General features: G+C 35.3%; 1 protein-coding gene across 5 annotated transcripts in view; it reads left to right on the forward strand.

The window, feature by feature from the left end:
* celsr1a (cadherin EGF LAG seven-pass G-type receptor 1a) overlaps positions 1–21,125 on the forward strand; it is a 265,136-nt gene that overhangs the window by 214,847 nt on the left and 29,164 nt on the right. For 3 of the 5 annotated variants that reach the window (XM_039761083.1, XM_039761082.1, XM_039761085.1), the window contains 8 exons: positions 1,676–1,802; positions 4,072–4,272; positions 8,867–9,041; positions 13,425–13,537; positions 18,385–18,464; positions 18,624–18,750; positions 19,132–19,257; positions 20,364–20,500. In XM_039761083.1, coding sequence (XP_039617017.1) covers positions 1,676–1,802; positions 4,072–4,272; positions 8,867–9,041; positions 13,425–13,537; positions 18,385–18,464; positions 18,624–18,750; positions 19,132–19,257; positions 20,364–20,500 — 1,086 coding nt within the window. The remainder of the gene's footprint in view (positions 1–1,675; positions 1,803–4,071; positions 4,273–8,866; positions 9,042–13,424; positions 13,538–18,384; positions 18,465–18,623; positions 18,751–19,131; positions 19,258–20,363; positions 20,501–21,125) is intronic. The other 2 variants (XM_039761084.1, XM_039761087.1) reach the window with 1 other exon arrangement.

Consider the following 21,125-nt stretch of genomic DNA (forward strand, 5'->3'; position numbering starts at 1 on the left):
TAAATTGCATTCAGAGCTAATCGGATTAAAGGGATATTTGTAAAATGGTGGTTATCCCCTTTGCTATGTAAATTTTAACATATCTGACAGCTGTTTTAAGTACTCCTTTAATTTGGAAGCAATGGTCTAGAAAAAGTAGATTTACTTAGGTGAAAGACACAAACTGTATTTATACTATAGGATGTTCTTCCAACCTGTGTTAATTAAGCCAATAACACTGCAGTATGCTCAGGTTTTTTTTGTAAAAAAATAAAAAAAGCAACACAACTTGAAATTTTTTGATAAATAGTGATTAATTCAGAGATAATAAGCAAATGAAAAATTCTTATACCAGCCTAATGCAAATTTCATTTTGGACATTTTGCTGAAGACTTCTACACTATGAAATAGAATATTCTGATATTGATACCCAGGTCATGCTTTACTTCTGTCAGTACTTGTTTGCAAAAACAGTGATGAAAACAACACACACACTGGACATCTGGGCCATGTTGAAATATGATATAGTCAGATTCAGTACTCTTCCCCATTGTTCTCCTCAAATAGACAAGTACACAAACTGTACTGCACACAGCAAAAGTTGTTGGACGGAGAGTTATGCTTCAGTAATGATGGTTTTTCCTCACATGGTTTGTGAAAAAATGTTATACCTAATCATTGAGTAATGTGTCAAAGTGATCATCTTAATCCGGAGTGATAGACTTGCATTCTTTGCAAGAGGGCTGTGTTACAAGAATGACAATTTCACTATTCAAGGAGTATGTACAATCAACCTCCTCACCCACTGATTTGGCAATAAGCTCATTCATATGTCTCAGACTACTTAGACAGCAGATTGTAAACCATTCAAGCATTTATGAGAGATTCTGAAACAAGACAGGTGTTGCATCAATTAGTAGTATGTAGTAATATGTGAGTTAATTAACCCTTTTATCAAAGAAAAATAGTCCAGGGTTTTATTAAGACCTGAGTGTTAGGTTAGTGGTTCCAGCATTTGGTCAGTGCTTTTATTTTGATTATTTATGTTAAAGTTTAATATACAGTTTTCATATGGCATAATATTTCACTTGAAAATTTTTTTAGAAGAATGTGATTTTTATGTATTTTATCTTTGTTTTTATCTTTTAATGTGTGTGGCAGCATTTGGAACTAGATGTCACACTTATAAAAAAGTATTTATGTTACAATGGCTCAAACTTGTCGACAAATTTTGCATTTTCTCTTTTATACTAAAAATCTATTTTGCTAATGACTTCTTTGTTAATTGACAAAGGTATATTGCAGTGAATATCCAGATTGACTCTGTATTGTGCAGTATATTAATCTTACTATGCTAATGCATGCTGTTATTTGTTGCTGGAAATACTTTTGTATAACTTTAACTAAAGGGAAATATTATTATTGTATATACTGTATATTATGCGAAGAAATACAGTATTTACTTACCTAAGGGGAGAAAGAAGATCTCTGGTGAAGGCAGTCTGATTGTAACTTCTTATTTGACCTGAAGAACTTTTATGTGATTTATGGACCCTTGTTGGTGGTATCTAGTCTACAGATACCTTTCATATAAGGAATATCCATAGAGGAAACAAAAAAAAAATTACATCTGTAACTGGCTAGATCTTAACTTTTTTTTTTTTAAACAAAATGTTTGCTTAATTATATTTGGCAGCATCGGTGGAACAGGAGGATGGTCTTCTAAGGGCTGTGAGCTTGTCTCCAGGAACACAACACATGTTACCTGTCATTGCAATCACATGACCAGTTTTGCAGTACTCATGGATATCTCCAAAAGAGAAGTAAGTTTTGTATAAAAACATCTGTTTTTAAGAATGTGCTGTTGTCTGCTTAATTTAACAATCATTACCAACAATACTTTAAAACCTACAAATGCAGTATACTGCAACAACATTTATTCAGTAATTCCCTGTAGGCAAATTTGTTTTTGTTAGCATGAACACAGCAACTGTTATAAGCTCTTTTAATTAAATTTTTTTTATGTGACACTTCATTTACAAGGCAGCACAGTGCCGCAGTGGTATCACTGCTGTCTCTCTGTAAGGAGACCTGAGTTTGCAGTCTGGGTCTTCCCAACATGGAGTTTGCATGTCCTTCCCATGTCTGTGTGGGTTTCCTCCGGCTGTTGTGGTTTCCTCCCACAGTCCAAAGACATGCAGGTTAGGTGAATTGGCCGTAGTGTGTGGTAGGTCTGTAGGCACCCTGCAATGGACCGGCACCCTGTTCAGAGTTTGTTCCTGTCTTTTGCCTTATGCTAGCTGGGATAGACTCCAGCAGACCCCCGTGACCCTGTTCAGGACTAAGCGGGTTGGAAATTGACTGACTGACTTCATTTACAGATCCAGAATATTGTACACAATTATAATTTATCAAGTTAAAATAAAATGTAACATACTATAAAGGTCAATAAACTGTAATTTGTACATAAATGTGTGTGTGTGTCAGTATATGTACATTACATTTTTTATTAAAATACTGTAGTATTTTAAAAAGCAATGTCAAAATCCCCCAAGCGAACTGGTCATGCAGCTTGTCCTTCTAAAACAAACTGTGTTTCTGGCTAATGTTTGTAATCTTAGTGATATACAACAAAGATTTTATTCTGGCCTTGTTAGTTATAGTAAGTAATAACTAAACTAGGAAGAATAACTAGATTAAAATAGCCATAACTATAGTGTCACTGCAGAACCCTGAGAGAGAGCAGAAGGGATAGAAAGGATTTATTAAAACCCAATCATAATAATTTCACTTATAAAAAGGGTAATATGAACTATAGTCTTAGGTTTATACAGAAAAAAAGTAAAAACCATTATCATTACTAAAAGACCACTTAAAGTCATACCCAGTAGAGGATGGATATCCAGCTTAAAACAATATTATAGTGCAACAGCAAAAATGATACCAAAACTGCAGACATAGCAAATACAACAGAGGCAGTAAAACATTTAATAAGAACTGGACAATCTTCAAAACTAAAAAAAAAAAAATCTTTAAAAATGAAGTAAATGAAGTTTGGTGCAGGCACATGCAAGGAAACTAAATATGTATTATGAAAGAAAGATAAGCATCACCTGTTTACAGGATACAAATGAAATAAAAAGATTTTGAGATTTATATTGATGTGTTATCCAGGCAATGTGTACAAGCAATTAAAGTGACCAATAAAATGTTATTTTGTGAAAGCTGTTGAATACAAATTTGAAAGTGTTAGGTCCTCAGATGTACTTTAGAAAGTCTGAGAATGTATACAGTTCTGATTAACCACCACATCAACAAAACATAGTAGATCTAGTATGTGTGAAAGGAGAAGTACCAAATGAATCCCTAGTTTAAAAAGTATGTCCTACTCTGAATGATAGGGTAAATTACCCTGTATCTTCAGAATTCTCAGAGGTAATATTAAATTTAATCCAGAAAAGGAAAATTCTTTGTATTCAATAGTGAAACATGTACTTTTGGACAGTGGAAAATACATTCAAGATAGAAACCAGAAAGTACCTCTTTATACAAAGGGTCACAACATCTTGAAATAAACTATTGAATCATTTGTTATTTATAGTAAAAAAAAATATTGGTTGGTCACTTTTTAGCAAAAAATACATTTTGTAAATTAAGAGCATGCAACAGGATAATTTAAAATGTAGATTATGCAACACGAGTAACATGAGATATTTTTCTTTGATGTATTTGATAGTGTTTCCTATTAACCAGTATTGGTCACCAAAGGGTCCCATTATATAAGAACCAATGTTGTCTCCATTCTCCATGACAACATGACATTAAACATTTGTCAGCCATTACTTCAAATCACATAGGAAAAGCAACACATTAGAAAATATTGTTTTGGGTTGGGTACAGTATACCTTTAACTTTTGTTTTATTCTGCCAAATCCAAATGTAATTATTGCTTTTTAAAGAAGATCATGTATTCCCAAATCAGCAGAATTTTATTATTTATTCCTTTACCTTGGATTAAAATATTTAGTATTGAAATCATTCTGAAAAATAAACATAGTGGTATTCATTCATCATTACTTCTTCTTTTCTCAGCATGGGGAGGTTCTTCCATTGAAGATTGTTACATATACTACAGTATCTATATCCTTGGTAGCATTGCTTGTGACATTTATTTTACTCATCATCATCAGGACTCTACGATCAAATCTTCATAGCATTCATAAGAACCTTGTAGCTGCTCTCTTCTTTTCTGAGCTTGTCTTCCTCATTGGAATAAATCAAACTGATAATCAGGTAAGGACCAGAACTGTATGAAACATATTAGCTCTGGTGTACATTTTATGTGAATGTCAGTAAAATTTTCATGCACTTCTAGTTCTCTAGAGAACTTAAGTAGACAATAACAAATGATGATCACGCTACCTCCAAGGCCCCATTTAAAACACCAAGTATTTGCTCTATGGACTTCAGGATAGAAGTTTCTTTAATTGTTCTGCAGTCCCTGCACCTGTGAGCCATTATTTAGCATGATTAAGCAGTAGCTCTATTCTGTATGTTCTTTTGAAACAGCGTCGCCACCTCCAGCACTATTTCTGTGATCTTTAGAATCAGAAAATTGGAAAACTTTACTGATCCAGAGGGAAATTGTTTAATCTTGTTCATTCTCTAAGATGAGAGTCACTGCCAAATGCTTATTTGCTTAAATTTAACCATTCTGCGAAAGCATTCTAATGAATACCTACTCGTGCAGGTGCCCTTGACTACTGATCTTTTAGAATACTGTACTTAGTACGCACATGAAATGTGCATCCAAGTGGCCCCTGCTCTACGACACTGGCATATGCACAGCTCCTCTATCTATCAATGTGAAGTATTTGTCTCTCTCTCAGTTCTGGAGGATTTAGGTCAGAATTCACTTGTCCTCTGGCAATCTGATTGTGTCTTTACACCAGGAACTTCCTGCCAGAAAAACATCCACTTACAATGTGAGTGGAACTAATGAATGTAATAGAAAAAGAAAAAACACATAACAATTGGCTCAAAGATTACCATTTGTATCAGGTACACCAAGTTATTAGCTAATCATTACTCATTATGATGAACTTTGTCTATGTTGGCTTTAATCATATGGATGAGTAGTAACACATCATCCTTAAATTAAGAGAATTTCTGAAAGCCCTCACAAGAGTTATCAATGTCCTTCAGATTACAAAATGATTCAGAGGAATTTAGAATCAGTCCATTATCCTGCAGTGTGAGATCTTTTCTGCAAATGTAGAAATGTAAAGATTTCTGCCGGTCAAGAAAGAGCAGGCTATTTAACTACAGTGGTGTGAAAAACTATTTGCCCCCTTCCTGATTTCTTATTCTTTTGCATGTTTGTCACACAAAATGTTTCTGATCATCAAACACATTTAACCATTAGTCAAATATAACACAAGTAAACACAAAATGCAGTTTTTAAATGATGGTTTTTATTATTTAGGGAGAAAAAAAATCCAAACCTACATGGCCCTGTGTGAAAAAGTCTGTAGTCTGTCAGCGTTTTTAGGAAGGGTTTTCCCAGGAGCGTCTGTATCTTCTAGGGGTGCGATCAGCCCCCCAGCTCACAATATATATATATATGGACGGCACGGTGGTAGCGCTGCTGCCTCGCAGTTAGGAGACCCGGGTTCGCTTCCTGGGTCCTCCCTGCGTGGAGTTTGCATGTTCTCCCCGTGTCTGCGTGGGTTTCCTCCCACAGTCCAAAGACATGCTGGTTAGGTGGATTGGCGATTCTAAATTGGCTCTAGTGTGTGTTTGGTGTGTGGGTGTGTTTGTGTGTGTGTGTCCTGCAGTGGGTCGGCACCTTGCCCAGGATTGGTTCCTGCCTTGTGCCCTGTGTTGGCTGGGATTGGCTCCAGCAGACCCCCGTGACCCTGTGTTCGGATTCAGTGGGTTAGAAAATGGATGGATATATATATATATATATATATATATATATATATATATATATATATATATAGTCACTAAAAGAATAAAACACTTTCATGACAAACAGACATGTTCTAGTACAATGATGTCTGTCCTCCCTGGCCATCGGACCTTACTCTTATTCTATGTTAATTAATGTTGACTTATTTTTCTTACTGTGTCTTTTATTTTTCTATTCTTCATTATGTAAAGCCCTTTGAGCTACATTTTTTGTATCAAAATGTGCTATATAAATAAATGTTGTTGTTGTTGACACCAAAGAAAAATTCACTGTGCTATTCAGAAATAAATCTAAATATGTCAGACATGTTACAATTGTACAGCTACATTTACCAAGTTAGAAATGTTTAAGCATGAGATATTGAAAATAAATAATGTATATAATGTGTATGTAGAATTTAGAATTTCACACTAAATATTTAGGTAAAGCTTTATTTGTCCCCAGCAGGAAATGTAATAGAGAGAGAGTTAGACAGACTATAATCTGAATACAAACAATAATGACTAAAAAGGAAGAACATTTAAGAAGAATGAAAAATTTCTGATTTGCATTAAGCAGGAGTATTGCTGTTGGTATAAAGGAATAATTTGTTGGCTGAAAGTACTCAGTGTTAGTATGCCAGTACAGGCCTTAAAAACTCAAGGACTGACTGTTGTCCTTCTTCAGTTGTCCTTCCTTACTTGGTCTTCAGTTATGGGCAGCTTATACTGATGGTCAGAACTGGACTCATCACTGGTCATTCCAATTTACAAGTAGGAGTTGCTGATGTAATATGAATAGTGTGGGGAGGCTGGTTGGAAGAAGGTGGCAGTGGGAGGAGAAAGATGTTAAAAACTTGGTTTAGGGCTTTAACTTTGTCCTCATCTCCTTCTAGCACCTGAGACCTGGATTGCTTGCGTCCAGTAATTATGCCCAGTCATTTCCAGACATCCTTCATGTTATTCTGATTAAGTTTCTTTTCTGTTTTATGTTTGTAAGCTTCCTTTCCTTCTCTCAGCTTTTTTCTTCAGCACTTGCTATGAGTACTTCCCTTCCCTCTTTGTCACCGTATTTGAAAGCTGTCATGGAGGAGATCATTTAGCTCCTTAGTAATCCAGGGCAGGTTGTTTAGAACAGCACACAGTCTTTGAGGGTACCACAATGTCAGCACAAAGTTTTCACCATCAGACACAGTTTGGTTTTTTTTAAAGTGAATGACAGAAATGGCAAAAACATTAGGAATAGTGTTCTGAAAGTCCTGTGAATGTAAAAAATCACTGAATTAAGGTCAGTTATCTCTAAATAAAACCATCCATTTTTTCAACCTACTTATCCTGTTGAGGGTCATGAATAACTGGTGGAAACCTAGGCAGGGCGTCAGGCACTCACATACTCTTACTTATACAAGGCCAGTATACATTTGTTAACCATGAGTCAGCAGCACTAAGCACTACTGCACTGAATTGTTGCCATAAATAAATCCTTTTTTTATATAGTGTCTTAAAATCTGCACCAATTACTGTGTAAAATAGTGTCATGTTTTAATTTCCTAATAATTATTTTCATATAAGCAGAACACCTATGATAAAAAATGCATAATTATACATAAAAATATATTTAGAAAACAGTGTACACAGGTAATTATAGCCAAAGAACTATAGCACTTATGATTACATAAAATACGATGGCTTTACAAAAAATGTACAAGTAGGACACAGTTCTTCCAGAGTTTTGATAGTGTTTTGCACATCAAATAGGAATGCTGACAGATGTGTGAAAGAATAATATCTGCAGTATGAGATAATCTGTCAACATTTCTTCTTCAAAAATGGCAGCATCCCAGGGATTTTTTTCCATCTCAATGACTGCTTTGTTGACCGGCAAAATACTGGTTGGAGATTAAGTTGCTAACGTGCAAGAGTTGTGATATGAAAGGTTTCATTGGGGATAACTTTTCCCAAAGTAAACATACTTGTACCATACAGCAGCTCCTTACATTTCAACACCTGATTAATCTTAAAGTGCTATCCAAGTGATCCTTCATGTCTACAGCATTGCCATGCTATGTTGGTTTTTACAGTCTTGGAACAAAGGTTATTTGGTCTCACTGTTTAGTCTTCGGGTGCTACACTGCAGCAGCACAAGAACAAATGTGTCTTTAACCATTAAGAAGATGCTTATTTTATGATGGTAGATAATACTTTTATATTAAGATTCTTTTAAAGTTGATATGCTCCAGAATAATATGTTATTTTTGAAAGCCCCTTGGCTATGTGCATGTTACTGCTAGCTTTTTTTTTTTTTTTTAGCTTTTTTCTGGCAGCGTTCTTTCAGTATAAACCAAGCGTGAGTCATGTAAACGGAATAGAAAAACATGTAAAGTATCACAATTCAGAAATAATTCATAGGTATTTGGCAATAAGCCTAGTAACTATTAGTCTTTGTCAGGCAACAATAAAATTTAGGGAGAGGTTGCAAATCCCTATACTTTAACAATTGTTATGTGAGATTAACAGTCCTACCTGATTCTATGTTTGTTTGTTTTTTCATTTATTAAAAAATACAGAAGACTTTGTTTCACCAGGAAACATGTGTCAACTGGCATTGCTGAATTCAGTGTACCTCAGGGTATTAATATATCTATGCCTACCTTGTAGTTTGCTTTGGACTGATGTTCTTAAGATCACCCAAAGAAAAAAAGAAAATGCCATAAGTTATATTTGTTTCAATATGGTCTAATATCAGACATTTTAATACTACTTAGTAGACTGCTAATGTCAAGTTCCTGTTCAAGTGCAGATTATTTGTTTAGCTCATGTGTGGGTCGACTATCATTCCTTGTGTATCTTTAACATAGATTGTACCGTTAAGCATGTGATCTAGCTTACTTTTATTACTGCTTGAACTCACACAGTTTCTTTCTGCATCTTATAGTTTGTATGCACAGTGATTGCTATCCTGCTTCACTATTTCTACATGTGCACTTTTGCCTGGATGTTTGTAGAGGGTCTGCACATCTATCGCATGCTGACTGAAGTAAGGAATATCAACCATGGGCATATGAGGTTCTATTATGCCATTGGCTGGGGGATTCCTGCCATCATAACAGGTAATAATTACAATTGTATCAATGAGTAGTTTGAGCATTTATATAATAAAATGCACAGTATTGTTTAGGTTACTTTCTGGTGCACTTGTATGTAAACATGTTTTCTTCAGCTTTCCCCATATCAACAGCACACAGTAAATATTTATTTATATTTCCTTTAACCTTATGAAAAGATATCTGACTGCCTAAGGACTTTGATTTCTTTGCAGATTTCATTCTAATCCAGCTCTACTCCTGTCATAATATTTAAATATGTTATATTGATAATTGCATAATAAAATTCTTAAAGGGTTTACAGACAGAATGCAGAATAAACAGTATATAGACAGTATTCAGGTAATAATTACAAACTTGAAAAACACAAGAAAATTTTTCTTATCTTTTGATTCTTTCAACAGTCCTGCTTATATTATCACCTAAAAGTATTTTCTAATATGAAGCATAACACAAATACAATCAGGACCCCTTAATCCAATCTAGGGTGACAGGAAGTTAGTTTTTATTCTGGAACGTCATGCACAGGGCAAAAACAGTCTTCTTTATGGGACCAGTCCATTGCAGTTCCACTCACTCACACTGAACTAATTTAGAGTTGCTAATTAACCTAACCTGTACTTGTTTGGGTCATAGGGGTAAAACCAAACAACCTGGAGAAAAAGATCTGTACAGACAGAGGGAACAAGTAGATTCCACACAAATAGTAATGGAGTATAGTATTCAAACTCAGAGCAATTGCATTCATGAGGGCAGTTGCGCAAACTGTAGCCACCCTTCAACAAAACAGCTATGTGTAAAATTTAAAAACTAAGATTAAAAAGAATATTCACCTTTTATTTGTATAAAAAGTTAGTTTAAATATTTTGCAAAAGGTGTGCCTTTTTTACACTCTGTCTAATTAGCCATCCATTTAACAATTTTCCTAACATAAATATATCCTAGCAACATCAGGCACAATGCAGGAAGCAGTTTTGGAGGAGACATCAGTCACAAGTTCGGTCATTCAAAAAACTCAGGGCCAGTTTAGCATTACCAATTCCCCTTGCATTCACATCTTTGGATGTGGGAGTGAAAGAGCAGTACCCAAAAAAGTGGGTGCACAAGACATGCGCTGTCTTCACACAGTTAGTAACTAGACCAGGATATATACCCAGTTCCCTTAGGCTGTGACACTCTAATATTAGTTAAATTTGTTTAATCTAGCACATTTTATACAGTATTTATAAAGCAGCTTAATACAGCACAATAATTCTTTGCCATTCATATACAAAGAAAATCGGAATTAAAACGTTCTTTAGAATTTGTAATGAAGTGGCCATGTGGCAAAATGGGATGCATTGTATTAGTTCAGCATTGTTTTTAATTGTTTCTGTTTTCTGTATATGAAGCTGAAATTCAGGCTGGTAGGTTAGGTATCCTTCAAATTCTTAACTTAATTAAAGCCAGTGATAGACAGTTATAATTATGTTAATGTTTTTTATAGGGCACCTGTTTGATTAAAAATGTATACACAATTAATTGCTGGTTATTTTATTTTGTTTTTGATTTAAATTAACTGCATAGTAATTAAAATTGTATGTATTTCATTCAAGCATATTAATATTTTTCTATGAAGCAGAAATAATTCAGTTCTAATACAAAATAGTTTTAAGAGTCACTTGCCTGTGCATACTGAATTATTCCAGTTAGTTTATTGAACAGTTTTGTATAAAATAAACAATTGAATAAACAGTGAAACACTAATAGGTCAACGACACAATTTTTTTTTTTTTTGAACCAATCACAATGCAAATTAGTCTAGCACATTCATTGGTTCTGCCAATAATATGAAGATGGGAATAAAGACAATTGTTTTTCTAGTTAATCAGTTTGTTGCTTAAACAGACCAGTTTATTTACACTGGCTGTTCAAGGGATGCTTTTTTATTAACAACATATTCAGATACAGAAAAAATGTTTACATGGGGCCTGTGCTGGGAAATATTACTTATAAAATTAACTTGGCTACATTACTCATTACTTAAAAGAAGAAATTAAAACATGTTATATAGCTACTTATTATAAAATGCAATGCATCACAAATAGTAGATTACTTTTGTGTTACTTCTCCTTCTAGCAGAGATATGAAACCCATTCCTATAATCAAAATAAATCTATAGAGACAAAATATTGCAATAGTCATTGCTACTCTATTCCAGATCAAGATGACAACAGAAAGCAGAATTCAATGCTATTAATTCTGTTATGTGGCTTGTAGTGTTTCTTATTTTAAGCCTTCATTATTTCTTTGGGTGTCAGATCAAGATTTGGGCACATTACAACATAAACTCCAGTAAAGTTTATTTTAAATTTAAATGTTGTGGTCAACTACTTCTCAACTAAGAGAATATGTTGATGTGCTATGAAGTAAATGACATCCATAATTAACACAAGTCCGTTAAGACTGTTATGAACACAAGTTGTTGAGCCACACTGTTTCAACATATCTACTGTACAGTAATCCTCGCTACATCGCCGACTTTCAAGGGCTTCACTCCAACGCTGGATTTTAAATGTAAGCACATCTAAATATATATCACGGATTTTTCGCTGGTTCGCGGATTTCTGCGGACAATGGGTCTTTTAATTTATGCTACATGCTTCCTCAGTTGGTTTGCCCAGTTGATTTCATACAAGGGACGTTATTGTCAGATGACTGAGAAGCTACCCAATCAGAGCATGTATTACATATTAAATAAAACTCCTCAATGATATACGATGTGCTTCCCGCATGGTGCTTGATTGTTTGCTTTTCTCTGTCTCCCTCACTCTCTCTGCCTGACGGAGGGGGTGTGAGCAGAGGGGCTGTTTGCACAGAGGCTGTTTGCCTAGGGGATACGGACACTCCTCTAAAAAATGCCGCTTTATTGCGGTGCTTTGGCATACTTAGAAGCATGTATTGATTTGTTGATTGTTTGCTTTTCTCTCGCACTCTCTCTCTGACATTCTCTGCTCCTGAGAATCCTGCTTTGAAGAGAAGATATATTTGCATTCTTTTAATTGTGAGAAAGAACTGTCATCTCTGTCTTGTCATGGAGCACAGTTTAAACTTTTGACTAAAGGGTGTTACTTCATGTCTAGAGGGCTCTAATAATGTTAACAGTGTGGGAGAGTTTATAAGGGCTTAAAATATATAAAACTAATCATACAAACATATGGTTTCTACTTCACGGATTTTCATCTATCGCTGGGGGTTATGGAACGCAACCCCTGCGATCGAGGAGGGATTACTGTATAGCATAAATCTGCATTAAAACAAAATGGACATTTTGTTAATAGATTTCTGTTACTAGACTGCAGTACACTCTTTTCTGATTAGTTGTGAGACTGAGCCCTGCAAAGTAGAGGCATACCATCAAACAATATTTGCTTCTTGCCTTTCACCTAGTGAATGATTACTGGCTCCCTTTGGCTGGGTGTCAAAAATCATCCAAAGTCGTCCATTACAATGCCACTATTATAGTTGACAAAATTCCACCCTTAAGAAATTCAGCCACCCTAGGCAACCACCTAGCTCACCTACTGTATATAGTAGAGCTGGCCCTGTCTGTCAGTATATGCAGGAGTAAGTGCACACCTATGACTATTGTTCAGTTCCTTTCATTTGATTACATGGTACGCATGTGCTTAACCTCTTTCTTACTAGCTGTCACCAGACGACCAGAGAACCGCATTCATGATATTATAGCCTCAGCAGGCAACGTCTTTCGGGAAAAAGGCAATACTTCAGTGAAATAATAATAATACCGGTAAATAATTAATAAAAATATACATAAAAATTACTAAATAATAATAATTAATTTTTTAAGTGGCAGGAATACGCTTCCATAGTAACACAGTTACATTTATGCCCAAAGTCCTTGCAATCAGCTGTGCAGTTTTTTGACTTGGGTACCACTCTGTATGTGGAACTAATACTAACTTTGGAATACCTTGGTGAAGTTGCATCATAATCACATGTTTGTTATACTATATTCAATGCAGTAGTGATTTGCTTACTATTTAAAGTATTTGCTTGTATTTATCTTTTCATGTGAAATAATACCTTTTTGCACAAAATGGGGGAAAAAGTGTACTGAACCAAAGACCCAAGTGCATACACTAATTTGATGATTCTTTTTGCAACTTCTCAAATGCAATATGTAATAAATGTACGGTGTCTTTTTTATAGTTAGAAGCTGAGTTGAATGCAAATGTGTCTTTTTAAATAAGCAATACAATTACAAATGTAAAAGGATCTGAATATATAGGTAACTGTGAATTTTGCTCTATGCTGCAAATTTCAAAAACAATTTCAGTTTAAGTTTTTTTTATATAATAAATGGAATATTTTTTGTCCTTTTAACAGGTCTTGCTGTGGGATTGGACCCTCAGGGTTATGGAAATCCAGACTTTTGCTGGCTCTCTGTTCATGATACATTGATATGGAGCTTTGCTGGTCCAATTTCTCTTGTAGTTCTTGTAAGTAGTTTGTCCTCCACCCATACACATCTGATTTGTGATTGAGTAGCACTACATAAGCATACCTGAACATAACAGTTCATTATAATGATGAATAATACACTGTGAAAAATAGATGTTTGCAATGCTGCTTCTTTATTGATTGCGCATTTCATTGTGAAACGTTCTGCAAGGAAAGGGAGCCACTGCTCAAGGAGTGAATCCAGTAGCAGCATGCAACAATGTGTTGCTATCTAGATTTTTCTTGTGCTTTCTACATATTCACATTGCTACATTTATTGTATTTGCATACATGTATAACAGAATTTACCAGCTTCTTAATTTTACATTACTGTTATTTAAAATTTTTTTAATCTGCTTTAATTTTGCATACACATGCAACATTTCTTTTCTTACTACAGCCAATTTTAACATTTACTACAACTCCAATTTAATACTATACAATCACAATTTAACATTTTCATGTTTAACATTTTCTCACATTTTATATTTTTGAATGGTGAATGATGGTGATGGCTGTTTATTTCAAAAGTAATATTTATTTTGGAAAAAAGTAATATTAGTGTAATGCTTAGATATTATTTTATAAATATTTGAATATCAGTAATTTATTATATTAAAAACAGTGATATGCATTTTATTATTGAACACTACATTTTTAATTTCTCAACTAATCCAGCATTTAACAATTTCATATTGAAAAATTTTAAAGTGGTTCCCTGTAAAATATAGGTTCTACTATACTGTGTGTAAACAAAATATAGTATATACAGTTGGCAAGACAATGTGCATATTTTCATTGTTCTATTAATTGAAATTAATAATTTCAATTATAATATCAAAGGTAATAATTGTCATAATTATGCACCCCTAGGTCTTAAGATACATGACTGGTGATTCTTGTCTGATTTCGTGGCTTGCCTTGTACACTTGTCCACCTGCAAACAGCACCAAAAATACTCTCCCTTATGTTCCTTACCTTTCCTGGCAGCGTTTCTTCTTCCTACTGAATCCTTCTTTTGATTTTTTTCCGAAATTTAAGTTCAGTAATGAGATAGAATACTTAAGCCCTGACAAGGTACTACTTCCAGAGTTATCACTGAAACCACTTCCAAAGTCAGGAGTGCTCTTTGGAACTCCTCCTCAGCCCTTCCTCATAGAGCTCCATCAAACAGCCCCAGGTTTCCCTAAAGTACTCAACCCTAGTACTGTACTATCTAAATGGCCAGGCAACCCACGGGTATCCTGCCCTTTATTATGCATAGTATAGGGTCATGTGTAATGTAATGTGACACACCCTTGTGCCACCTATCAAACTGAGAGACTCCTGGAACATTATTCATCATCTCTCACTGCCCTGCACTTTATTTGTCCTTGGAGGTATTACTTTGAAGGCATTCTCTATAAACATATACTCTACTAGCTAAGGAGTACTCATTTTCTGAGCAATATGTTGCCTTGCACTGGTTCTCACCTGGCACAACTTCACATATATACATTACTAGCAGGAGTACTGGCATTGCCCAGGAATGTACAGGGTGGTCCAGATCTAATTATGCAGATCCAGATCGTCTGGATGACTTTGATTTATGCAGGGACGATTCTAGTTCAGAGCGAAGACGATTCTTTATGTCGTCAGTTCGCACACTTCTGGATGGTCTGGGATTTTTCGGGTGATTTTCTATGTAATAAACTTAAGTTATAGCGTAATGAAAATTGCATGATTAGATCTGGCCTACCCTATATAATGAATTTCCCAAATGAAAGAAACAAAACATAGAAATAGAACAAACATTTTTCTGATTCACATTTTATCATAATAGGTAATACAAGTGGTTATTCCAGAGCCTTTGGATACACTATATTTTTTTTTCCCTTGTGGTGTGAAAATGAACAAATTCTGAGGATTGCCCAAGAATAGAATATGCTACGTAGAGTTGTCCGTGTGAAAAGCATGGATATTCCAAATTGATGCCTGCAACTTGCAGTGATTGCCCTTGAGCCTTATTAATTGACATAGCAAAAGCCAAACGTACAGGAAATTGACGCCGTTTGAAATCAAAGGGTAAATCATTTGGAGTCAGCGGTATTCTTGGTATGAAAACATTTGCACGTCTTGCACAACCTGTTATGATCGTTGCTTCAATAATATGTATTGATGGAAAAGTTGCCGGCATTTCAAGATGTGATTCTCTTCAGAAACTCTACTCATTAGTCGGTAAGCATAAAAGTCCATTGCAATGAGTTTCTTGCCAGCAACAGAGTTGCCCGTAGATGGATCTGCTTATGGAATTCCAAAGTAACACCCATCTTTGCCTTGCCGAAACATTAGTGGGTACTGAAGGGCATCATATGACCTGTGTGTGTGTCTGCCACACGCTGAAGACTTCTGTTCCTTTTCTCAAAGATAATGTCCCGCTTCCCAAAGTCATTGCCTACCATTACAATGGCAACCTCATCAAGTGTTGGGGCATTGAATCATCAGTAATGCTCTCACTGTGGCATTTTGTCAGCTCTTATGACAACTTTATAATCATCTGTTGACATATGTTGAAGTGCAGTCTTGAAAAGGGTGACATATGCTGTGTTCTCATGAAGAAATCGTTCTAAATCCATCACAATGTCCAGTCTTACGTTCGGTATTTTGCTGTGCCTATGATGCGCTGTTGTGGAAATATCTCCCATGAAGTAGATCTGAAGGAACTCAATTGTCCCATCAGTTAATGGAAGTAATGATCCTATTGTATGGTAAACTTGACCTTGCACTTTGAATGTGGGCATGAACCCATCATCTCATATTTGTTTAGTTGCACCAAAAGAAATCATTTGAAAACAGGAATTGTACTTCCTGATGTTGTTCAAGAAATACTTTGAAATTGGTGTTGATCTTGACATCAAGGATTGTAGAGGTTGAGATTGACGAAGTAGAGATGGTGGTTTCACCTTCCCACTTGAGCAACACAATCCCGGTGACTCTCGATATGATCCATTCGGCCAACAACAGCGACAGGATGTTAATGATATGCAACCTATCGGTTATATGCGAAAGCCATATTTTTAAAATCTTGCTGTATTTGTCCATGTGTTGCATCAGCAGCCCTTCGCCTGTTGGCAAACAGCCTGGTTTCCCTTTCTAGAGATGTTTCATCCGGTCTTGCATCAGCAGCCCTTCTCCTATTGGCAGTACAGGGACGTGTGTGGAACTGTTGGTGAAAAGGTGCCCTGCGCTTCACCCCGAACATTTTTCCCAACCAAACATACCCAATGACCTTCTCCTGGTCACAAAGGAGCCCCATGCCCAGTTTGGTGGCGATCCGACGCCCGGTGCAGATTTGTATAGCGGACAAACAAACATACATCGACTCTGCTTTATATATTAGATGTGTTGTGACTAAAATGAGAATCCCTGATTTGGATATATAGAAGTTAACAATCAAGATTTGAGTCACCGTATACACATTTATAGTATATGTTCATAGGCACCAAACCTGTAGGTGGGCATGAGGGCAACTGCCCCCAGTCATAAAGTATCCGGGTGCACTTCTACAGTAAATTCACATATATGCTGCCAACAGGTAGCTTGTAGAATGTCTGTGTATTTATCAGATTATGATGATAAGTGTTCAAAGACACCGTATTTACTCGTGTCCCATGTGCCCCCGTGTAAGACACGCACCCTAATTTTTACAAAGAAAATCGCAAAAAATGTTTTGCCCAGTGTACGACGCACGTTGTGATTGTATCGTTTAGCGCGAGAGAGAGAGAGCGCGAGTGAGTGAGCAAGCGAATGCACAAGCACGCGAGCGAGAAAGAGAGAGCGTGAGTACGCGAGCGAGAAAGAGAGAGCGTGAGTGCGCGGGCACGCAAGAGAGAGACAGCGTGAGTGCGCGAGCAAGTGAGCGAGAGAGAGAGAGAGCGAGCGAGCGAGCCCAAGCAGAAGAAGTAAACATTACGAAATTACATTTCCTCATGTATGACGCGCACCTGATTTTCTAATGCTAATTTTCGGGAAAAAATGTGCGTGTGGTACACGCATAAATACGGTACTATGAGTAGAAACATCACTGCCAGATCTGTACATGGAAAGCTAAGGACACAAAAGAGGAGCCATTCTGCAGACTCTGAAAAGTGCACTTGATGTGCAAAATTTCATAAAACATGTAGCAATTAGTGTGTATTGGTAAGATTTCTTTTTTCTGTAAAAACATCAAATCTCTGTCAAATGGGTGGAAAAAACAGCACCTTTGGCCAACAGCGTAGCTAGAACAATAGTTGGTAGCTCTTTATATATGCTGCCAACAGGTAGCTTGTGGTGATGATAACAACATTAACTTTTACTTAAACCATGCAGGTCCATAAATATTTAAATTAAATGTAGCTTCCTGAAATAACTGAACATCCTAATATAATTACAAAATTCATTGAAATTAGATTAGATTAGATTAATCTCATTCATTCCAAAGAGAAATTTAGATGTTTACAACAGCAGAAACACAAACAAAACAAAGATACAGACTCACAGGACAAATAATACAATCAATCAATAAATAAACCAAAATATAAGTAAATACTTTTACTGTTTACTGTATCCTCACCAATATCTACAAGTAACACACAATCACAAAATCACCATCCAATCAATGCATGACATCAGATAGTTTTTCCAATGAGAGACCAACTATGGATAACAAGAGATAATGGCAGGGTAATCAGTCGTCATTATTATTTGTATTATTAGATTATTATTTATGTGTTAGCCTATACTTTTTGTCCCCCAATGTTTAGGTCAAGTCAGCATCCATGTATATTATTATGACTCTGTTATTACCTTTTTACCCTCCCATCAGACAAACATAGTCATATTTGTGTTGGCTGCAAAAGCCTCTTGTGGAAGAAAGCAGAGGTCACGAGAAAAGACTGGGGTCATGTAAGTATCTCAAAATAACTCTTTAAATCGCTTTTTTCTTTTGCATTTACTGCTTTTCTAATAGTTGATTATTTGATAAAGAGATGCCACTAATGCACATTGAGTGCTTCTCTGGCCACCTTTCTGACAGTTGCATATTATGTTTTACCTTTCTTTCAGCTCTGGCCTGCGCACTGCTTTCCTGTTGCTGCTACTGATCAGCGCAACTTGGCTGCTTGGCTTAATGGCAGTTAACAGTGATGTGATGACTTTTCACTACCTCTTTGCAATCTTCAGCTGTTTGCAGGTATTACTAGTAAAGAACACTAAACTCATCAGTTTTGAATGATTGTCAACAGCTTTTGCTTGTGAAGTGTGGAAAATACATAATTTCAATGTAAAAAATGATCTGCTTTTTGACACAGTAAAGCATAACATAACATGTCAAAAAACAGGACCATGCAAAACACCTTTTGGTTATTTTTACCTTTTTAATCAGGATAAAATTAAGTGGAAATTAATCTAATGCATTTTAATGGTATCATTAAATAATATTTTTCTAGAATTATACTGTTTGTATAAAGTAAATAAATCCATCATTATGTTGACATTAGAGGAACAAACTTTTATAAATACCTTTTAATTCTCTTAAATATTAAACTATTTTAATACTAGCATTCCATTTCAGGGAATATTCATATTCTTCTTCCACTGTATATTTAACAAAGAAGTTCGAAAGCACTTAAAGAATACACTAACAGGAAAGAAACCTCAGCTGGATGAATCTTTAACTACACGCACCTCACTATTAACTGTAAGTAAATCATAGTATGCTTGTATGTTATAGCAAAATAAAACTTGCTGTGGTATACATGTACTGAAAATGCATCAAAAACTCAACTTTTTAAATAGTACAGTACCAGCACTTTGGTACTTTCAACACTAAGTAAATGGTAGGTTTAAAAGACCTTGTGCTCATCACTATGTTCTTCTCTTTGATGTACTGGAAACTTCACTGGAGGAACCACACCACCACCCTGATATGTGACACAAAAGAAACTCAATGGCACACATCTTGACCACCTTTGACACAATAGAAAATTATAAAGGGGAACAGTGGAGTGTGGCAAGGCAGGGTGGTGTGCGATTATGCAATGCACCGCAAAGGCTGGAGTTACACAGGAGATTGAGAATTGGGTTATCCTTTATTTGCTTCAGTTCTGTTTCAGTACTGGTGCTGAGGTCCGAAAACTGGTATTGATACAGAGATCAAAATTTTAATAATGATCCAACACTGCTTTCCAAGTTATTGCAGTTACGTGCCGTTACCTGCATTTTTGGAGTATTAATAAAGTCTTTAAGAAAAGCCTAGCTTTTTTAAGTAAGTTTTAACGTTCTGCTGATAATTAGGTTTTGTGATTATCTTGATTGACTTGCATATCTAAAGTAACACTTCCTGCCATATAAGGATTTAGTAAAGTTGTTACAATTAATTTAATATGCTTTAAGAATAAAGGATATTGTTGTTCTAAGAATTACTTTTGTCTATGAAATAAATGTATGAAGTGTGGTATAAGTTGGACGAAGGTAAATAAACAGTAAAGAATGTTTACTTTATATCACCATTTCAGGTGTCATTTAGTTATCAGCTTATCAAAATATTATCAAATTCTACTTATTTTTAAGTATGTAAATTATATCATATCAAAAATAAATTTTCTGTTTATAATTAGCATGATTGTTTGTTTTGTTAAGCCCATTTTAACATTTTTTGACATAGAATTACATTTGTTTCTTAGTGAATTTACAGTATTTGAAAAGATTTACATTTCCTCATTAGATGAATTTGCTCGTAAGTAATGAATCAACTTCATGTATGTTCATTGCCTGGCATTCTCTTACCATGCATGTTTATTTCAGCGCTCCTTGAACTGCAACAACACATACACTGATGAACCAAATATGTATCGAACTGCCATCGGAGAATCCACTGCTTCCCTTGACAGCACTGTCAGGTCAGCCAAGAGCCACAGTACCTATCTTGCTTACATGCTCAGGTAATCAGGTGATGGATGCTAAGGCACTGGCTTTTCCGTATAGTTTTTAGTAACTAATCTAATCCCACAGCTAATCACAGATTATTTTTTCTCTCTCTTGCTTCAGCTTCCTTTACAATGAAATATTTACAACTGATTACATTTTTCTTGTAAATTGGATTTTACAGCTTTAGAAACATAATATGCATGTAAATATCTGTATATGTGTATATATACAGTATATACAGGTATATATTTATATATATATATATACATACATATATATATATATACAAACACACATATATATATGTGTGTGTGTGTATCTACAGTACAGGCCAAAAGTTTGGACACACCTCCTCATTCAATGTGTTTTCTTTATTTTCATGACCATTTACAATGGTAGATTCTCACTGAAGGCATCAAAACTATGAATGAACACATGGAGTTATGTACTTAACAAAAAAAGGTGAAATAACTGAAAACATGTTTTATATTCTAGTTTCTTCAAAATAGCCACCCTTTTCTCTTTTTACTGCTTTGCACACTCTTGGCATTCTCTCAATGAGCTTCAAGAGGTAGTCACCTGAAATGGTTTTCACTTCACAGGTGTGCCTTATTAGGGTTATTTAGTGGAATTTCTTGC

This window comes from Polypterus senegalus, chromosome 8 (assembly GCF_016835505.1).
Source record: "Polypterus senegalus isolate Bchr_013 chromosome 8, ASM1683550v1, whole genome shotgun sequence".
In the NCBI taxonomy this organism is placed as follows: Eukaryota; Metazoa; Chordata; class Cladistia; order Polypteriformes; family Polypteridae; genus Polypterus; species Polypterus senegalus.